Genomic DNA, 20,174 nt, shown 5'->3' on the forward strand with positions numbered 1-20,174 from the left:
ATATTGGCAAGTAGAGAAGAGGTGAAAGAGGACAAGGGAGAAGTAGTCAGCAGGATTAGAAAGGAAGAGCAAATCAATTTAATGTTGCGAGTCAGCACAGTCTGGTGGCCTTTTCCAAAGGGCTCAACAAAGCACCAAACAGCGATGGGAACAACTATGGCTGGGAAACCAAGGGGTGGACAGTGGTCTCATTAGCATAGGACACAGGAAAGCTGAAAGTAGAGACCACGGAGCTAAGAAGGGGAGGGATGTCAGGTGCAAAGGTGGGGGCTGAATGCAGCAGAGAAGCCAGAACAGATATTGAAAAAGGAAGTGATGGTTGGCAGGCAGAATTCAGAGATGGAGACATCAGCAAGAGAGGTTATTGAAGCCCAGAAGTGCAAGAAAGTAATGAGACAGAGTGGAAGAGACACCCCAAAGCTATCAAAGTAGGATGTTGAGAGGAAATGAGAGGTAATGAAGTCAGACTGATCAGCACTAGGAAATTAAAATTGTTCCTGAGAAGGGTATGAGATAGAGAGCCAGGCAGCAATCAGCAAGAAGAGATGGGGGCTAAGTTTCCTTTTAGCTGCCTGGCCACGCAGCAGGCTATCAAGGGCCACACAGGCACGCAGCCATAGGGCCTGGACTGGAGAGATGGCTCTCCCTGGCCCCGAGATGCTGCAGCGAGAGAGGGCTGGGGGACTGCTGCAGCCCCAGGCAGCCTGCATCCCGAACCCCTCATCCCCGGTCCCACCTCAGAGCCCACACCCCCAGTCAGAGCCCTCACGCCCCCCGCACTCCAAGCCTCTGCCCCAGCCCTGAGCCCGCTCCCACACTCCAAATCCCTTGGCCCCACCCCTGCCACACATCACCTCCATACTGGTGCACATAACAAAATTCATTCTGCACATGGGTGTAAAAACTTAGAGAGAACATTGACTGGGGGCAAGAGGGGCTTTAGATAACAGCCACTCAAATGGAAAGGGAGAGAAGAGCTGGATAGGGTAGTTTTCAGAGAGGAACCGGTGTCACCAGCACAACCTTCAGGATAGGAAGGAGAGCGCACAGACTTAGAAGGAGATATGTGGTGTATCAAGGCAAGGTTATAAACAAGAATTAAGATTCCAGGGAGTAGGAGAGAAAGGAAGAAGAGCTGGGGGGAAGGAGGCAGCAAAGAAAGAGGTTGGAAGGTTTGTGAGACTGAAAAAGTGGAGACAGGAGAGGAGACACTGAGACAACAGAGGTGAGAAAGTAAAGTCCATGAAAGTCAGTGGAAGAAGTGTTGATGATGCCCACAATATGGGGAGGAGGGAGAAGAAGAGTGACAGGAAGAGTGAAGGCCAGAAGCCAGGAAATGATTTCTACAGAAAGCAAACCGACTGCCCTGGGGCTCTCCATGGGAGAGAGTTCTGAGCTGGGACATACCAAGGGTGATTGCAAAGCTGTGGTGCAACCACAGCAATGGCCAATGGGGCCCAGACTGCGGTCTGTGATTCTGCAGCTAGTATGAATGGCGATACATGCAGCGAAAGGACAGTGATCCAGGATGCTGCTATGCTTCCCAAAGCCAGCACACAGCCCTATGGCACTGATAGCTTTCTGTTCACCAGGAGGGCAACCCAAGGAAGTGGCCAATGAAAGCTTTTGGTTACACAAAAGCTCACAGTCACCACAGCTCCTCTGAAGTGATGCCACAGCCTGCAGCCTGCTCAAAACAAAGCTTCTTTTCCTGACAAACATGCTACTTATTTACCTCTCTTTTTCTTCTTTGTCTTCTTCCCAGTGTCTTTCTTAAGCCTCTTACGTTTCTGGTTTTTTCCACCCCTCACTCTCTTGGTTCTATTCTGCGTTGCTTCTTTATCAATCTCAATACATTCTTCCTTCTGCACAGGGGACTTTGCGCCTTCCCTTGCATCTCCCAAAATGTTTATTTTATTACCTACGTAGAAGTACATTTACACCAGTGGAATTTTATAGCAAAATATGCAATGCAATGCAATGTTAAGCAGTCAAAATACAAAGTTACATGAGAATATACCACCCAAACTTTGCCCCCTTCTGTATATACATTATCAGTGTAGTCATGTAATCATGTATTATTTCCCAAAGACAACACAACAATAGGATTTTCCCCATGTTTAGATATCCATATCCCTAAGGAAACATAAGATCATGTAGCTGAAGACTGCAATGTGTTGTACATGTTAAATACAAGAGGGCAGTTAAAGTTTTACATTCAACCTTAGGTTTAACACTTCCTTTCTGTGGTGTTTTACGAGGCAATCTTAATATTACTGTAGCTCTATTGCATTTAATTTCTTCCAACTTATTGGGAATTAAAATCAAACCAAATTTGAAGAAAATGGTTTGGTAGTTTCAAAATTACTAACTTTTGAAGTCAGCAAGTGAGCCACCTTATCTCAATTTAGTGTTAAATAAAACGATTCCACTTGACGATTTAAAAAAGTTAATAATAAAAACACCCACACTGCACAGATTCTCTTCAAACATGGCTTGCAGTTTATGTATTTCAATGAGCTCTACAAAACAAGACAAGTAGGAAGAAAACTTGGAACTTGGGCAGGTTTTAAAGTTTTGAATATTTAAATTCATCAGGACCATCATTTTCATCAAAATTAATCATTTTTAAAAGCTTGCTAATTGCATTTTGCCACTAGTCTATAGACGGACTAAAGAAGTCTGCTGTTCATATGTAGTAAGTCATTTTCAAAAACTCTTAACTTTGGTTAAAAACAAAAAATCAATATTCTTTAAACTAAGCAGAGGGACCTCAATAAGGAAAAAATTCAGCCACAAAAGACTGATGTTTTAGAAAAGTATGAAAATGTGAAAACTGTTTTAAGTTCTACATCACAGTGGGAAGTATAAGACGCCTGATACAATTATGGCTACAGTAGAAAGATCTGAAACAGCATCTGGCTTGTCAGTCATGTACAATGTGTGTCTGTCTGGCCTTTTTGCAAGCTGCGCTTCTGAGACTCTCCAGGATGAAGTACAAATGATCAAATACTGTCTCTCACATCCAGAAATAGGAAAGAAAGTTAAACTACTTCACTGTTCCAGTAATGACCTAGAATGTCTCATATTATGGGATGGGTGGAAAGAACTCATATCATCACTGTGGGTTTAAGAAAGAGGATCATAGTTCTAATGCAATTACAAATGTTATATGCGCCATTATGTTACCTCCAGTACTGAGTGGAAGAGGGTGTTTTGTTAAGAAAGTCTGGAGTCTCACTGTAAGTCCATTTTCAGGAACGGCACTTTCCTAAAACCAACAAAACATCCACCAAGATAAGATGTAAGCACCAAGGAGTACACACTCTAATATTAATAAATCCAAGAAATTTCTGAGAAGAAGAATGTGTTGTGGACAGTTTTCAGAAAGATTTTTAATATAAGCAGCAGAAAGACTGCTGGCATGAGTCAAGGTTGATCTAGTAATGTACTCACTACTAAATATATGGATAGTTTAAAAACATTTCTAAAGTTGCATTGAATCCACCACCATTGTTGGAAGTCCTGAACTTCATACTAATTACTTTTCCTCCACACATTTTTACTTGAAGGAGAGAGGAACTAAGAATTTAAGGAATTCACGATGGGGGTGTCTCCAAGGCCATACCATACTTAAGACTGAGCAGCAATTTCTCTATAAAAAATTGCTTTGTCAAAGTGCTCTAAACTCCATATGAATTTCCAAGAAGCAGGAAATACACACAAAACACAAACATTAGAAAACCAGGAAATGTAGATTTCAGGTAATGCTTCCCCCACCACACTCCATCCAACCATCTCTCTAACCCGATGGAAATAGCAATAAAGCAGAAGTTTAGCCATTCCCAGCAATATCTGCCATTTTCTGTGTGGCCATTACAACTCCAAATCTGTACTGTTATTTGCATGCTTCCATGGACCGTCTGTGCTGAACCATTAATACTGATAGTATATGTGGTAGGCTGACATACACCACTGAGAAAAGTGTCTCAGCAAGGGATCAGAGGCTTTCGAACACTTTATACTCCTCCTCCCCTCTTCCTGAACACTATTCTTTTCTTCCCTAACCTCCATATCTTAAAAGAGCTGTACAATACTGTGATCTCCCCCAGGGACTCCTGAGCGCTGCACTCGCAGTGGACAGAGTTAAGGTCAGATGGAGGAAATGGCATGGAAGGCATTATCCTGTATTGAATGTTTGTTGTGTGCATTTCACGCTTTTTGGAGGTTTCAGTGTTCAGCTACCAAATTCTACATTCTGGAAGTGTACAAAGCACTGCTCAGCAACCTTTTACCCTCATATTAATTATATGTTTGGGTAGTGAATTCTCCTTTGGCTGAATGTGCCGGTAAAGGAAATGTCAGTAAAGCACATGTACTGAAGGGAACTATAACTCAGACAGCATTTCACGATGGAGACAAATTTTCCATCCACTGAACTTCAAAATTCACCATGGTAACTATTCATTTGCCATCCGTTACCTTTCATGTTTTTATTAAGATGTCTTGATAAGGAAAAACCTTACAAGGATATGTAGCAAACATTTCTATTAATATTTCAACAACTTTTAAAAGTTTAAATAAAGTCAAGCCATTGCTATATAATAAATCCACTTAAAAACCCCTTACCTTCCTAGTTTTATTAATGATATAGCTTGTCCAGATCCAATTGCGTTTTAAATGTCCATAAAAGCTGGAATCCAGACCCCCAGCTCCCATCCCATCCCCAGGAATACATCCATCATCCACCACCTCTCGACTTCCTCTAAGGAAAAGAAACAAAATACATAAGTAACAGACTTGTAAGACTAGCTGACAAGACACTTGCTAGACGACTTTGTGTACATCACAAAAGTAAAATAACCAACAGCTAATGAGTTGGTGCAAAACTGCAGGAAAAGGCACACACTATCGCTCACACCAAAAAGTTGGCAACGTCAGTTTTTCTACTCAGCTTAGGTACTCAGGATCCAGTGAACTGACTTTTCAATTTTAGAGAAAAGAACTGAATATTAGAAATTGCAACCAAAGAGACTGCAGAACTGTTAACGTAGAGTCCATTATCAAATATTTGTTCCCTATGTAGGTACTTAACTGTAATCAAGTCAACCCTTAACCTTCTCTTTCTTAAGCTAAATAGATTGAGTTCCATGACTCTATTATTATAAGACATGATTTTTCATCCTTTAATTATTCTCATGTCTCTTCTCTGAACTGTCTCCAATTTATCAACATCCTTCCTGAATTGTGGACTCCAGAACAGGACACAGTATTCCAGCTGACGACACCTCAGTGCCAAATACAGAGATAAAATAATCTCTCTGGTCCTACTCAAGATCCAAATTTATGCAGCCAAGGATTGCATTAGCCCTTTTGTCCACAGTGTCATATTGGGAACTCATATTTTGCTGATTATCCACCACGATAGCCATATCTTTTCAGAGTCACTACATCCCAGGATAGTGTCCCTCATCCTGTAAGTATGGCCTGCATTCTCTTGTCTGAGATGTATACTTTTCCATTTAACCATATCAAAATGCATATTGTTTTCTTGTGCACAGTTTACCAAGTGATCCAAATTGCTCTGTATCAGTTTTACCACCTTCATCGTTTACCGTCCCCCTTTCCCTCCCACACATTTTTTGTGTCATCTGCAAACTTTATCAGTGATTAGTGTGCATTTTCTTTCAGGTCATTGATAAAAATGGTAAACCGCATAGGGCCAAGAGCCAATCCCTGTGGGACCCCACTAGAAACATACCACCACGATGATCTTCCCTTTATAATTACATTCTGAGACCTATCAGTTAGCCAGCTTTTAATCCATTTAATGTGCGTCATGTTCATTTTATATCTTTCTTGTTTTTTAATCAAAATGTAATGTGGTACAGAGTCAAATGCCTTGCAGAAGTCTAAGGGAGAGGACGAGTGAAAGGGAGAGAGAGAAAGAAAGAAACACGACAGATGTTTGTCACACTGCTTAATACACTATGGGGAGCCTCTCAGATATGATGTTGAGGAAGGCAGTATGTGGCAGTACAGCATAGCAATACTGTCACTCCTAAATACACAGTATTTATCTTGGAAAGTTTTTCATTTATGAAGAAAAAGTTACAAATCATGAGATAAAAACTACTTTTCATACAGCTGATACTTATTAATGAGCTCCTTTGAAGCTATACATGGAGCAAGGCACAGAGCCCAGAAAGTTTCATATTAATTGCAAGAAGGTCTTAAAACAAAAGATAAGACAATCTAGTTCAAATGCCGAAAAGTGGTAATTTTAGAACTCATCATTCTCTTTATATCACTCCATTTTTCATCTACCCACTATGAAAAATTCAAATATTAGACAAGATCATTTTATGAATTTTTTGTTGAAGGTTTAAAATTCCTGTTAAGCTTCAGCCTTAACTATGCTGTCACAACCGGCTCCAGCATAATTACAAGTCATAACTAGGCAGAGATAATTTTTTAATAGGCTATCAGACAGTATTATGATGGGGACCACTTAAGGAGCTAGATAGACAGAGCAAATGAAAAATTCAGCCTGGCAACATGGTTCACTGGAATCAGGTTCCCCAAATGCAGTACAAAAGTACTGCTACTAACTTAAAAAGCATAGGGTGGGATTTACAAAAACACCTGAAAAGCACAAATTCTATTGACCTTCATGTCACTTAGGTGCTTTTGTAAAACCCAACCATAGTATTCAACTTTTTGGAAACACTGACTGATCAATAACAGACTCTGAGGTTACTTTATTACAGCAGAACAGAAGGTTAACCCTTCACCTGTATTATTTTTTTTTAAAAGAGCATATTGCATGATGTGTGACTTCCATTAATGCTGATGGATGTTCTACGTATATCTCACAATGCAGCATGTGTGCAGTTACTGACATTACTGGATACATAACAATGGGCTCACAATAATCAAAGGACAGAATTAGGAAAAAGTCTCCATGCAGTTTTTGAAAGTCTAGTCATGGTGAAGCAAAGCATTACACAGGATTATATAGAGGGTGGACACAGAGACTCTTCAAACATTAGTACTGCCAGAGTGGTGCTTCTTAATCATCACCCAAAAATCTTCAACAACACTCCTTGCTGTTGGATACAGGAGGAAAATTGAGCCCAATTTTCTCACCTAGTAATGCATAGTGCTGGTCACTTCACCACTACCCTGGTCTTTAAACTAGTCTATTAACTGAAAACACAGAACTGATCAACTATCTGGCCTATTAGTTAGATGGTCTCCAAAATGGAAAGACATACCAGAGTAAGTATTATGATGCTAACTCAAACACTATCAGTCTAATACTCTTAAAATGAACTGTTCTGTTCTTAATAACCCATCTACTCAGTGACACAGAAAGCTGGAAAGAGACATACGAGGTGTATTTCTCCATTGCACACTTTCGTTCAAGATTGTGTTTATCCACTGCTGACTCCTGTTCCATCTGCACATCCAATGTGTTGCTGGTCTCCTCACCCTGAAGATTACATCTTTTTGCACGAGGATGGCGGACGACTCCTAAACACACAAATGTACTTTGGTTACTATCAGTATGAAGAGTTATGTTCCAATCTGTCCCCCAGCCTGCTTCTGGCTGCTTGCTGCCACCATGGCAAATAGTTGGGCAAATGAGTGGGGCAGATGTTTCACTGAAATAGAAATGCTAAGAGAGTCAGGAACACCCGGGGCCACTTTCCTTAGGTATCAAACATGCTGCTTTCATAACAGTCACGTGGGAGGCTCATGGCCCGGACCTTAAATTCCAACACAAAATTCTACTTAGCACAGGAGAGTGGTGGTGGTACCCACCAGGGAGTAGGCTGCACACTGATGCTCTGAGCACAGACCCCAGAGGTTAGAGTAGCTCCTTGGAAAATAGACTGGTAATAGTCCTCAAGAGACAGCCAGTTTAGGATTGCTTGAACTCATTGTGAAGCAGCCATGCTATGTCCCTTTCCAATATGCCCCCTACACTGGGGTGGGGTTGGAGGAATAGTGCAGGATGGACCTGTACCAGTTGAGAGCTCCCTCACATTGTGGGAAATTCTGAGCTGGCCAGATCCATTTGGGTTTTGGCCCTTTGTCCTGACAGAACAGCAGGATGGGCCTTGAATGCAGGAGAGCACCTGGCCCATAGGGTCAGTACAAGCTGAAGCCTAACACATAGTTTTGCTGTCTTCCCTCAAGGCTCAAAGCAGACAATTTGTTAAAAACCCTAAAACTTTCCAAAGCATTATGTTGGTGGCAAAGTACACAAATCCCTATATTACAGGGAGCCAGATGTAGATATCATCTGTGACAGCCTGGTAAACAAATACTACTGCACACTGCCTGAGAACAGCAGCACAATTATAGCACTGCCACAATGGACATTGGCTCAATTAAACAAAGCTGTCTAATGCCTTCTGAAAAAAACTGCTTCAGTATAAAAAAAGAGGATTAAACTGCAAATGGATCATTCTGCTTGGCTGCTTTCAAGTTTCAGAAACAAAAAAAAAGTTGCTTTTGGTTTTAGAAGCTTTTGCTCTTTAACCAATTATTGCTATTGCACTACTCTACCTTTATTTAAAAAAAAAACAAAAACAAAGACACTCCCCCATTGCGAAAATACCCCTCTACCCTGATATAACGTGACCTGATATAACACAAATTCGGATATAACACAGTAAAGCAGTGCTCGGGGGGGGCGGGGGGGGGAGGGGACTGCACACTCCGGCAGATCAAAGCAAGTTCGATATAACGCAGTTTCACCTATAACGCGGTAAGATTTTTTGACTTCCGAGGACAGCATTATATCGGAGTAGAGGTGTACTGTAACCACGTACAACTGTAATACTTGTTACTTCGATGAACCTGTGCTTATGGGCTATGTTAGAGTATCTAATGGAAGGTTTAGCATCATGATTCTCAGAAAAAAGATCTCTGCATATGCTGGTCAAGGAAATCCTGATAATCATGTTGGCAACAAGTATTTTTTTAGCGTGCTTGGCAAGGACTGAAGTAGGCCCTGTAAGAGGGTGTGAGGGGGTGAATAACTTGCCTTGTAACTCTGCTCTGAAGGTATAAGCCTGCATGAGTCTCATTCTTGGATCTCAGCTCCATAGCATGAGACTGACAAACTCTAAGTCCTAAAGTTTTCTGGTCCCCAAGGGCAGCAGCCAGGAGTGCAACATGCTCTGTACTGTTGATTGTGCTCCATGTTCCTCCTTAACCCCTGTCCTTACTTGGAGATTTCCAGTCAGTTTCACATTACCCACACCCCAAATAGTTCCAATCACAAAAATCGATCAAGGAGGTTAATATTTCAAAAACTTAGACAATAAGCTGCAGAACAGACAACAGCCAGATACTTGCCCATACGGGTTTAGACACAGTAAGTTAAAGGTGACAAGACCGAATCTGTCTTACTTCATGGCAGAGTGCTAGGGAAGGTGTGAGAAACATAGGATATAAAAGATGAAGGTGGAAATGACAGAGAATGCTGGATCATATCATACCTAATGGAGTATTAAGGCAGACACACTGCAAATCAAACCAAAAGTTTTCTACGTCCTGCATAGTGTTCAAAACATACAAACGTCTCTCAAATGGGCGACTGCTTTGAGCCAGGTTATAGTGAGGGTCACAGATAGTAGTATCAACAATCACTGCATTTCTCTTCATATAGACGAATACCTGTGAAACACACAAGGTTTCAAACTGGTAAGTAAAATTGCTGAAATGGCTATTTTAGCAGGACATACAATTCCATCTATTCCAAGTGGCCCATACTGGCAACAACCACTTTGCACATTGCTGTCATCTTGCACAATGATGGCACTTTCAGTGATTAGGGAACCTATTCTGTGTTCTACAGAGACAATCTATCATCACCCAATGGCTAGGATCAGGAATACAATTCCAGAGATTATCAACTGTGTTGTGGTAGAATATATCACCTGGTCAAGTCAGAATTTTACTGAAGTAAAGTATTTATGCCTGGAATTCCCCTGTTCCTCATTGGTTGGTTCTACCCTGATTATGTAGCCCACTGTGTATGCAAGAACTATTGTCTTTAATTCAGTAATGAATGATTGTGTAAGTGTGTTTAATCCCAAAGGGACACCTTTCACAGTTATGTTTTCAAAAAGCCACATCTCCCAACGCAGGATTTACATGGCACCCCAGTTCCCAGTAATGGAGGCAAACAGGGTAAACCTGGTAAGTCCCAGACAGGGTGCTGGCATTCTGGAGACTTTCAGATCATCACTGCACAAAGTTTGTAAGAATTTGGCTCAACGTCTGTGGAGTCTCATTCCAGAATGGTCAGAAATTATCCATGCAACTTCCAATATTTCACTAAAAATTGCACGGTTGCATCTTAGCCCAGAGCCAAATATTTAAGCTCATGGCAAATTTAAAATCTCTTATTTTATCATCATCATCGGAACAAAGAGTAGAGTAATATTCAACTTTTAAATAAATTACCTGATCTTTATCTTGGAATTTCTCAGTTGGGCCAAACTGTAGTAGCCCCATGCAACATAACCTCTGCAGGTTTTCCACCACTGAAAAGATGTATCTCCTGCAACATAGTTGGACATGTTACATTTTGTATTCATGATAAATTAAACAAATGTGATACATGTCAGTAATTTACACTAAACTGCAAAAACTGGCACAAGCAATAACATCTTTAAACAGACACATTAAGTAGTCATATAACAACTCAAAGGATTTTGGTGTTCCTTAGTGTAGGAAGCAAAATGGTTTCACCAAATCTAAAAAAGGTTACTTAATGCATCAATGAAAACCAAGCTTGTATTTTTAAGAAGTAAAATCTGCCAAATGTTTGAGTTTAACTGATTAGTAAATAGGGGCAAGGGCTCCTGTTGGACAGCAGATAATTTCATTATAGTTTGAAAGAGAAGATACCTGGCTGTTGTATCTGGACTGATAGAATTGCATGTACACTGTATTATAGGAGGACTTGGCAATGATCCCCAAGTTAAGATTGCCTAACACTATTAGACCCTATTTTCAGTTCCTTATAACTTTGGCAAACTAATCATTCAGTCTGAAATATTTCATGCCAGATGTCGCCTTGAGGCTTAATTTTTTGGGAAGTTTCAACAAAAACTGGCTCTTTCCAAGAACAAGGTTAGGGTAAAATACGCTGTTTAGACCATGTTTTAAAAAAAAAAATCTTACAACTGTTTCACTGATTGACTCTACTGTCTCCAAATGCTGAAGCATGAACTTGAAATTTGCCAGAAGAGGCTGCTGGGATCAGAAAGGTGCTTTCTTGTGTTTCCATGAAGACCCACCCACATTTGGCAAGTTATAAGGCTCTGAAAAAAATCACTTTGCATATGCATGGTAGAGATTTGTTTGAGGCTGGCAGTTAAAAATCTCTGAAGATTTCATCTGCTCTGAGCATGCTCTTACTCAGGGCTGCAGGAGCCAAGAAATACATTCCCTGAAATTGCTCCTCCAAGCTCATGGGGACTGCTATGGTGCCAAGCAGCAGAATAGAGAGCAGGAAGAGGGTCTGTGCTGTTCTCTCAATACTTCCCATGCTGGTGCCCAGGAAGCATGGAGGAGAAAAAGGAAGCTGCCTCCTGGAATGTAGAGGGTGACAAACAGAGGGACAGGCTGGGTGTGATACGAGCAGATAGGCTGGTTTGGAGCAGAGATGGGGAAAAGAGTAGTAACCATTAGCGGTTAATCTCAAGAATTTAAAACAGAACCCAAATTCCCACATCTCGGCATTCCTTTGCTGAATAGCAAACTGCTATGACACCCACTGGCAAAGTCTATCTCATCCTCCTCTGCTGGCTGGTTCACAGAGGATAACAGCCTCCCACAGTGCTACCACCAACACACTAGTTCAAATGGAAGTCTGTGCTGTTTAGCTAAAGGTTCTAGTCCTGCTGACTCATGTGGTGGGTTGATACAGTCCCACATGATGAAATTTCTGTTCTCTCATATGGCTTTTTATTAAAATTTAGAAACGTACACTAAAAACATTACAGTTGTAAAATCAAGAACCCAAAATTTAGGAAATTCCAGATTTAAAGTTGCCTGTGCCACTCTGTTTGCTGACACAGCATGGTGGATGAGTTAAGTGCCAAATCAGGATGTTCTCCTTTGGGAAGCGAGAAGACAGTGCCATAAGGTGAACTATCCAGGCCAGAGTGCTAGCCAGTTGGCACTGCTCTTTCACTGACCACATGCCCTGAACCATCTGATATTCTGAATGAGCCTAGAACAGCACCTGTCGCAATGCTCCCTGTATCCCTGGAGACCTGATTGATGTGAAAAATTTGTTCGTTCTCTGAAGACATGGACAACCTTCCTAGATCCCAGTCACTTTACCCGTCTGTTTTTCATCTTTTAGAGCATAAAGTTCTTCTGGACAAAGAGTTTGCCCAGTGTAGTCTTTGGGAGAACAATCAACAGCCCCAATTCCTCCCCACAGCCACTTAGTTTGACACATCCCACCAACACAGGTACTTGCCTCTTATAAAGAAGCTGCTGTCGGACTGACCTCGGAAGACATCTGATCAGTGTGTGTTTTTTTAGAGGATTGTTTAAAAAATCCTCAAGCCCATCCACCTAAAAAAAAATTATTTTACGATAAGATTATCAAAATGTGAAAACTGACTGAAATTTTATCAGAACACTTACTTGAAATTAACTAGTCTTCAAAGTATCACACTCAGTGACAACTGCCTTCAGAATTTGTTTTCTTAACAACAAATGTCAGCACCAAGAAGGATGTTCAGAGAAGAACCATGAGAATGATTAAAGGATTAGAAACCATACCATATAGTGATAGATTCAAGGAGCTGAATCTATTTAATTTGAGAAAGAGAAGGCTAAGTGGTGACTTGCTTACAGTCTATAAGTACCTACATGGGGAACAAATATTTATAGTGGGCTCTTCAGTCTAGCCAGAAAAGGTACAACAAGATCCAATAGCTGGTTGGAAGTTGAAACTAGATAAATTCAGACTCAAAATTAGGCATACATTTTTAACAGTGAGAGCAATTAGCCATGGAACAATTTACCCATGGTGGAGGTAGCTTCTTCATCACTGACCATTTTTAAATAGAGATTGGATGTTTTTGTAAAAGATCTGCTCTAGGAATTAGTCTGGGGAAGCTCTCTGGAATGTGTTATACAGGAAGTCAGGCTAGATCGGGGTCGGCAACCTTCAGCACGCGGCCCATAAGGGTAATCCGCTGGTGGGCCGCGAGACATTTTGTTTACGTTGACCATCCGCAGGCACGGCCCCCCGCAGCTCCCAGTGGTCACAGTTCACTGTTCATTACTCATGTTAATTCATTTTACCAGGCAAAAGCTGTGTTCTGTGAAGTCTTCAATAAGTCACATGCAAATTATTGTTCTATGAATCAATAGCACTAGAGTGCTGCTCATCTTGGATTGATTATTTTCTTCCGGAATCAAACTGGCAAAAACTGAAGTTAAATTTCTATGTATTACCAGCTGAAACTGATTACATAGTCTTAAGAGCAGATAATACAGACTAAGCATGTCTGCTGCTTTGTAAAGTACTGTTAATAACACTGGACATTACACCATATAGAATATAAATTGCAAAACGAAAGCACAGTACCTTGTAGCTGACTTGCACTATCTGGATAAAGATGGAGAGAGGTAGGCAAAGAAGAACGTCACTAACAAGAGCCCAGCCATACCCAAATTCCCTGTGTACTGGGAGAGGAGGGATGTAGCGCATCCACGAAATATCATCCACATACACTAGAGAAAGGATGCTGGTTTAGAGTCACAGATGGAACAAAATTATTAGTCCTATCTGGGGACCAGTTAAGTATTGGAAATCTGAAACCAGGTCTACATTTGTAAACAAACATAGGAATTGCAATACAGATTCAAAGCAGCAGTCCACCTAGACTAGTATCCTGTTTCTGCCAGTGTCCAGTACCAGAAGTTTCAGAGGGAGGTGCACTAATCCCTGCCATGGGCAATTATGGAATAACCTGCGCTTAGAAGAATCTTCTTCCTATACTCAGGCAGTGAGTTGTTGTCTTATGCCCACCATTTAATAACGGGTCAGTCAAAAGCCTTAGATCCAAACCACCTCCTTTTTGGAGTTTGCAAAAGTACATGTTCTCCATTTCCAATATGTGCCCCACATTGTAATCATGGCTACAGCGTCCACAGCTGAAGTCTGAAATTCTAAAATATGGCAGTACCAATCCTTTAATGAGGGCCAGTGCCTTAAGTAAGCTTTGAGGAGGTGGTGTTACAAGCAATTGTAACAACATTTCAGCATATGCTCAGTGAGTAACTAGCATTAAAAGTGGTGAGGATTCCCCCACCCCAAGAATTCCCCCATGTAGACACAGTCCTGGTCTGATGAGGAGCCAGTTCTTACCTGTCTCATTACACAGATCCACCTCAGACTCCCGTGCAGGGACTTCATGATTCCCCATGCACGTAGTCTCTGGTGAAACCTCATCATCATCATCTCCTGATGCACTTGGATGGGTTTCAGGTACAAAAGTGTTTGTGTCTAGTACCTGCGGGCTGCCTCTTTTCTCACCATCATAGCATGCTTTCTGTTGCTGCCCATTTAAAGGATGCCCGTAAATTAGGTACCAGAGGAAAATGTGGACCATTCTTAAACGAGGCATTTTGGGAAGAAAGCCAAGGGAACGCCCAAGTCCTGGAACTGCGAAGAAAAGAAGATGAACCACTGAATGCAAAGACAGAATAGATTAAAAAGATAAAATGGCTAATTCCCTAAAACTGAGGGAAATTACAAGCTAAATTGATTGGGAGGAAAAATGTAGACACACAAACTTGCATGAAAGTTGGAAGCTGTTTAAGAGGAGTTTATCAGATGGCCCAAAAGCCACAATCACAAATAAGAACTTTGTGTAAAAGACCATTCCGGTTAAGAGGGGAATAGAAGGACACAATTAGAAATAAAAATGCAATATATAACAAACACAAGGAAGGAGAAGATGACAGCAATCAATATAAATCAGAAGTTATGAAGTGTGGAAAATTGATAAGGGAAACTAAAAGACATCAGGGAAAAAATCATGGTTTGCAGAGCCCAGGACAACAAGAAGGAATTTTTAAGTAGATCAGGAACAAAACAACGGTATTGGCCTACTATTAGATGGGGATGGTAAAATTGTTGTTGATGCAGAAAAGTTCAATAAATATTTCTGTAAAGCAATCAGCAATCCTAACTTTAAGAGTTGTTGCCAGCACCCCCTACAACTGTTCTACTTCACTGCAGTCTTGATTTAGTATGCTCTAACGCATATTTTTCTGTACTACTTTATTGTCGCACAGTAGTACACAGTGCATGTGTAGCAAAGGCTATAAAACCTCCCCCCCATATTATAGTAAGTGACCAACTGAGCTATAGTTTTAGTATCCCTGTTGTGGATGGAACGGGGGTCTTTAATTGCTGATGAAGAGCTGGGCATAGCCACCTATGGGAACATTTTCCCAACTGCAGTCACATCACATAGGAACTACTGGAGCACTAGGGGCAACTACATTTCACTGCCAATGGCTTTGGCACACTGAACCTAGGAAGTTCCCACCTGGATTTCACTCTAGGGCACAAATCTGAAGTGTGAGGATCTCTCACACCCTGTACGTGAGAAATGGAAAAAAGTTTCTCCAGTTGTCTGAATTAACTGACAGATGAGTAGAAGTTAGTTTTACCTGTAACAGGGTGATAATTTTTTAGCTGCATTATGCCCATTTTCTCATCAGTTTTCCTTGCCCGGCCATTATTTTCAGCGTGATACATTTCCCCTGATACAGCAGCAGTCTCTTGCCCCAGACTATCTTCCTCTAAATGCTCTTGCGGTGTTGGTGTCTGGGGAACTTTAATCCTATGTAAAAATCACACATCAATATTGGTATATTGGTAAAGTCAAACAGGCACTAATATAATTAATTCTGCAAACAATCACCAGCCAAGGTGTCAGTCACTGTTCTGCAAGAAAATCTTCACACAAAACTAAGACTAACTCCTCTCCTTGCAAATCATTACTAAGGAAAAGGGTTTTTCCATGTTTGCTCTCACGAGGGAAATAGTGGGGGGTCTCCTGGTGAAGGATGTGGGTCTATTCGCAAAGAACAAAAGGATTTCACTGAATGGACAATGGAGTGGGCTGCACAGAACCAGGGCTTTGGAGCGGAGCCCAGAGCAGCTTCGGAGCAGTGGAGCTGCAGGTTTTTGCCTGGAGTGGAGCACAGCTCCAAAGCCCTACACAGAACACCATTCCCAAAGCCACCAGGACAAGCCCTTATGACTGCTACAAGAGAGAAGTCACTCCAAACACAGAGAGCATCAGCTAGAAGCTTCAAAAGGGAGAGTGTGCAGGGAGCAACAAGAGGTGCTGCTGCCTTAGGCTGTGATTCTCCAAAGGATAGTAACAGTTTCATATGTTGTAGGAGACAACAGCTGTAAGTGAGGAATGATTAAGGTTGTGAAGTATGACTCCTCCACTGAACAGATGTGTGAGCCTGCTATCTAAATGGAGTGTGAGTCTCGAACGGGAAAGCAGCTCCAGGAATCAGTTCTCCCCACGCAAGGGGTAAGAAGTGTTGAGGAGGAAACCTCCAGCCGCAGTTGATAGTCTGGGTCACCTCAAGCCCTTGGGTAATGGTGTGTCATGAAAGCTAGCAGGAAGGGCCCCCCTCCTAGTGACATGTAGGTCCCCAGGTGATGGGGGAAGAAGTCAGGGAGATGTCCTTTCCGTACTATTTCTGAATCAGTCAGGAGGCCATCAGGTATTTCATGACCCCCGGGATAGGTGTGTGTGTAGGAAGCAGTGGCTCTCATGCGCTGCCACACACTGGACTGTTTGAATGCATGTGACCAGGGAGGGAAGCAATCAAGAGGCTGTCAAGTATCCTCTTGGCCTGGATTTTGTAAATATGCAAGCAGCAATCAGGGGGAGGCTGTCTCTGTTCAACAATAAGATACAGGTAACCACTGAGACAGTGAAGTATATCTGGCATGAGACATTCATAGTTTCGAACAAAAAACAGAAAGCAGACGTCACATGCCTCTTTACAATAACCCAATCTTTAGACATAAGATCTTTAATTGGGACCTGTCCCTAAGATTTGCTAGAGCAAGTGAGGCTGATACCAGACAGACCTGCTGAAAAATCAGAACTGCCAGGCTTAGAAGGTTAGACTTTGAGTTAAGGCTTGGGATTTAAGAGGTCTGTGTTCTACTTCTGGCTCTATTAGACTTCCTGCGTGATTTTCAGCCAGTCTCAAATTTCCGTGCCTCAGTTTCTCCAAAGTGAAGCTAATACTTCAAAAAATTCATCACTGTTTGAGAGTGGCTCAGCTATTCCACCCAGGTGTGCCACAGACAAATGTAGAGATAAATAATCAAACAAGACTCAAGGACAGAACACAGAATAGCCCTATGCATTATATGGTGGCACAACTAAGGAAATGAACAAACAGTTTGGAAATAACAGGCATCTCAGACTGCAAATATTGGAGTCACTGAATTGTAGTCAGTACTTGCCTGTTTGCTGTGCTTGAGTTGGAGATCCGGAAGCGCACTTGCTCAATGGCACTTTTTACCAGGGGGTCATTAGGATTCACCGAAGGGTGAACTACAAACTCTACCTATACAACAAAGTAAAAACCGAAGAGTGTATAGAGGAGATTTACTTATACTGAGTCAGAGCAAATAGAGATTAATCACCATACAAAAGCAGTATTATCTGATGCCCTGCACATCCTTTATGTTTTACGTTAACGGTTCCCCAGCTGTTATCTTCACATCACTTGTTGATGCTCCATGATCAACTGGCTGGTCACATGGTGCAGTTGTTTCCAGCTGCCTTGTCTGGACTTTTCACTGTAAAGAGCAGCCAGTAAAAGCAGCTGAAGCCAGGCTGAAATCCTGGCCCAACTGACGTCAATACCAAAACTCCCCTGGAATTCAGTAGGGGCAGGATTTGACCCAGGGATAAGGAGCCAACTACATAAGAGGAAGAGAGGAGACAGGAGCTGCCCTCAAACCTGAGCCCCCCATGAGGCTTGATATCCCAGAGGGAGACGGAGGAACAGAACAAGTAGGTGTGGCCCATACTACATTTGAGAACCATATACATTTAGAAATGTTTCCTAGTTTTTAAGTAAAAAATAAGACCAAGAAAAGCAATTAAAACTGCCTCAACTGCTGAAACCTGTATAATTTTTAAAAACATCTTAAATACATATAGGGGAACATAACCATGTAGGGCTGCATAAGGTGTAAATTTTTAACAGTGGGAGTAAATAACCATTGGAACAATTTACCAAGGGTCATGGTGGATTCTCCATCACTGACAATTTTAAAATCAAGATTCAATGTTTTTTTTAAAAGCTCTGCTCTAGAAATTATTTTGTGGAAGCTCTCTGGCCTGTGCTACACAGGTTGTCAGAATAGATGGTCACAATGGTCCCATCCGGTCTTGAATGCTAGTAATAGGCTGAAAAGTGTATGAAAGACTTCAAAAGTCCATAAAACCAACAAATTCCTATTAGAAGGAGTGCACCTTGAGGACTTCTCTGAGGTCAGGCACTTAGATTTCATAAACTTTCTACTGTGCATGCGCAGCGGGTAAGTTTCAGTGGATCATTATCAAACAGTAATTTTCACTCATGATTGTGTAAACACTTCCTCACTGAAGACTGTTTACATAGCAAGCACCAGTTTGAGTTGTGTGAAGGAAGTTCCAATCATTATTTCAAATTAAAGAATTTGTTTTTACTGCCACAAAACTCAAGAACAGATGCAGAGATTTTCATAGAATCACAGAATATCAGGGTTGGAAGGGACCTCAGGAGGTCATCTAGTCCAGCCCCCTGCTCAAAGCAGGACCAATCCCCAACTAATTTTGCTTAAACTTAAAGAACACACACACAATTTTGGATGAAGATCAAGCTTGGGAAAATTCAACCCCAAAGGCTATCTTATGAAGTTTTTACATGCTTTTACTTTCCAAGAGAGGGCTAAAGAGGGGAACTGTTTGACAGTCTGAACTATGCCGAGAGGGAGCAACCAGCCAGTTGCCAGAGAAGTGACAACGGGAAGCTCCAAGCACTAATTAGGAGGAATCTTGGCTTGCTGACTGTAGTTTCTGGGTAGCTTTTTTGGGGGTATTACTAATAAAACGAAGTATTTCTACAAGAAAGGCCTGATAGGTGTCGACATTGGAGAACATTTAATATAATATGCTGAGAGATCTACCTGTTATGTCATTTAGTTCTAAATTAAAAAATGGCCAAGAATAGCTTGATAATATGCAGTATAAGCAGCCATTTTTGCTGCCACAGTTCCCAGCAGCAGAGACTCAGAGCAACAAGATACCTTTTTGCTAATGCCATCTTGAATGACTGTTGTGCGGTAGAGTCTGAGGAGCCCTTCTTGGGAAAGCTTGTGTACCAGTCGAACAATGGACTTCTTACAGCATTTAGTGGAAACACCTTCTTGCTTCTCCTGATCCATGATCATTTTCTGAAGCCTAAAACATGAAACAGCATTTTACACTTCTTAGCAGCAGTGACATTTCCATGCTGCTTAAAGCTGCAAAATCTATAGTGAGTTTGTGTTCAAAATTAGTTCTATTTTTAACCTTACACCAAACTGCCGCAGGCCGCTCAACCCACATTTGAAAGCTCCATTTGTCACTGCTTGAAAGGAACATTTAGGCCTGGTCTACACTACGCGTTTATACCGAATTTAGCAGCGTTAAACCGATTTTACGCTGCACCCGTCCACACAAGGAAGCCCTTTATGTATCAATATAAAGGGCTCTTAATACCGACATCTGTACTCCTCCCCGACGAGGGGAGTAGCGCTCAAATCAGTATTGCCATGTCGGATTAGGGTTAGTGTGGCCGCAAATCGACGATATTGGCCTCCGGGAGCTATCCCACAGTGCACCATTGTGACCGCTCTGGAAAGCCATCTGAACTCAGATGCACTGGCCAGGTAGACAAGAAAAGCCCCGCGAACTTTTGAATTTCATTTCCTGTTTGGCCAGCGTGGAGAACTCATCAGCACAGGTGACCACGCAGAGCTCATCAGCACAGGTAACAATGCAGTCTCCTGAGAATCGAAAAAGAGCTCCAGCATG

The 20,174-nt window shown here is 41.7% G+C and overlaps 1 protein-coding gene across 6 annotated transcripts in view; it reads right to left on the reverse strand.

Moving 5' to 3' along the window:
• Positions 1-20,174, reverse strand: part of GTF3C1 (general transcription factor IIIC subunit 1) — a 79,224-nt gene that overhangs the window by 27,999 nt on the left and 31,051 nt on the right. For 5 of the 6 annotated variants that reach the window (XM_039492035.1, XM_039492032.1, XM_039492033.1 and 2 more), the window contains 12 exons: positions 19,406-19,559; positions 17,570-17,673; positions 15,736-15,908; positions 14,423-14,719; positions 13,640-13,785; positions 12,518-12,615; positions 10,486-10,582; positions 9,516-9,693; positions 7,395-7,536; positions 4,630-4,765; positions 3,190-3,271; positions 1,736-1,921 (listed from right to left, as the gene is read on the reverse strand). In XM_039492035.1, the coding sequence (XP_039347969.1) occupies positions 1,736-1,921; positions 3,190-3,271; positions 4,630-4,765; positions 7,395-7,536; positions 9,516-9,693; positions 10,486-10,582; positions 12,518-12,615; positions 13,640-13,785; positions 14,423-14,719; positions 15,736-15,908; positions 17,570-17,673; positions 19,406-19,559 (1,793 nt within the window). The remainder of the gene's footprint in view (positions 1-1,735; positions 1,922-3,189; positions 3,272-4,629; positions 4,766-7,394; positions 7,537-9,515; positions 9,694-10,485; positions 10,583-12,517; positions 12,616-13,639; positions 13,786-14,422; positions 14,720-15,735; positions 15,909-17,569; positions 17,674-19,405; positions 19,560-20,174) is intronic. The other variant, XM_039492034.1, reaches the window with a different exon arrangement.

Source organism: Mauremys reevesii, linkage group 10 (assembly GCF_016161935.1).
Source record: "Mauremys reevesii isolate NIE-2019 linkage group 10, ASM1616193v1, whole genome shotgun sequence".
In the NCBI taxonomy this organism is placed as follows: Eukaryota; Metazoa; Chordata; order Testudines; family Geoemydidae; genus Mauremys; species Mauremys reevesii.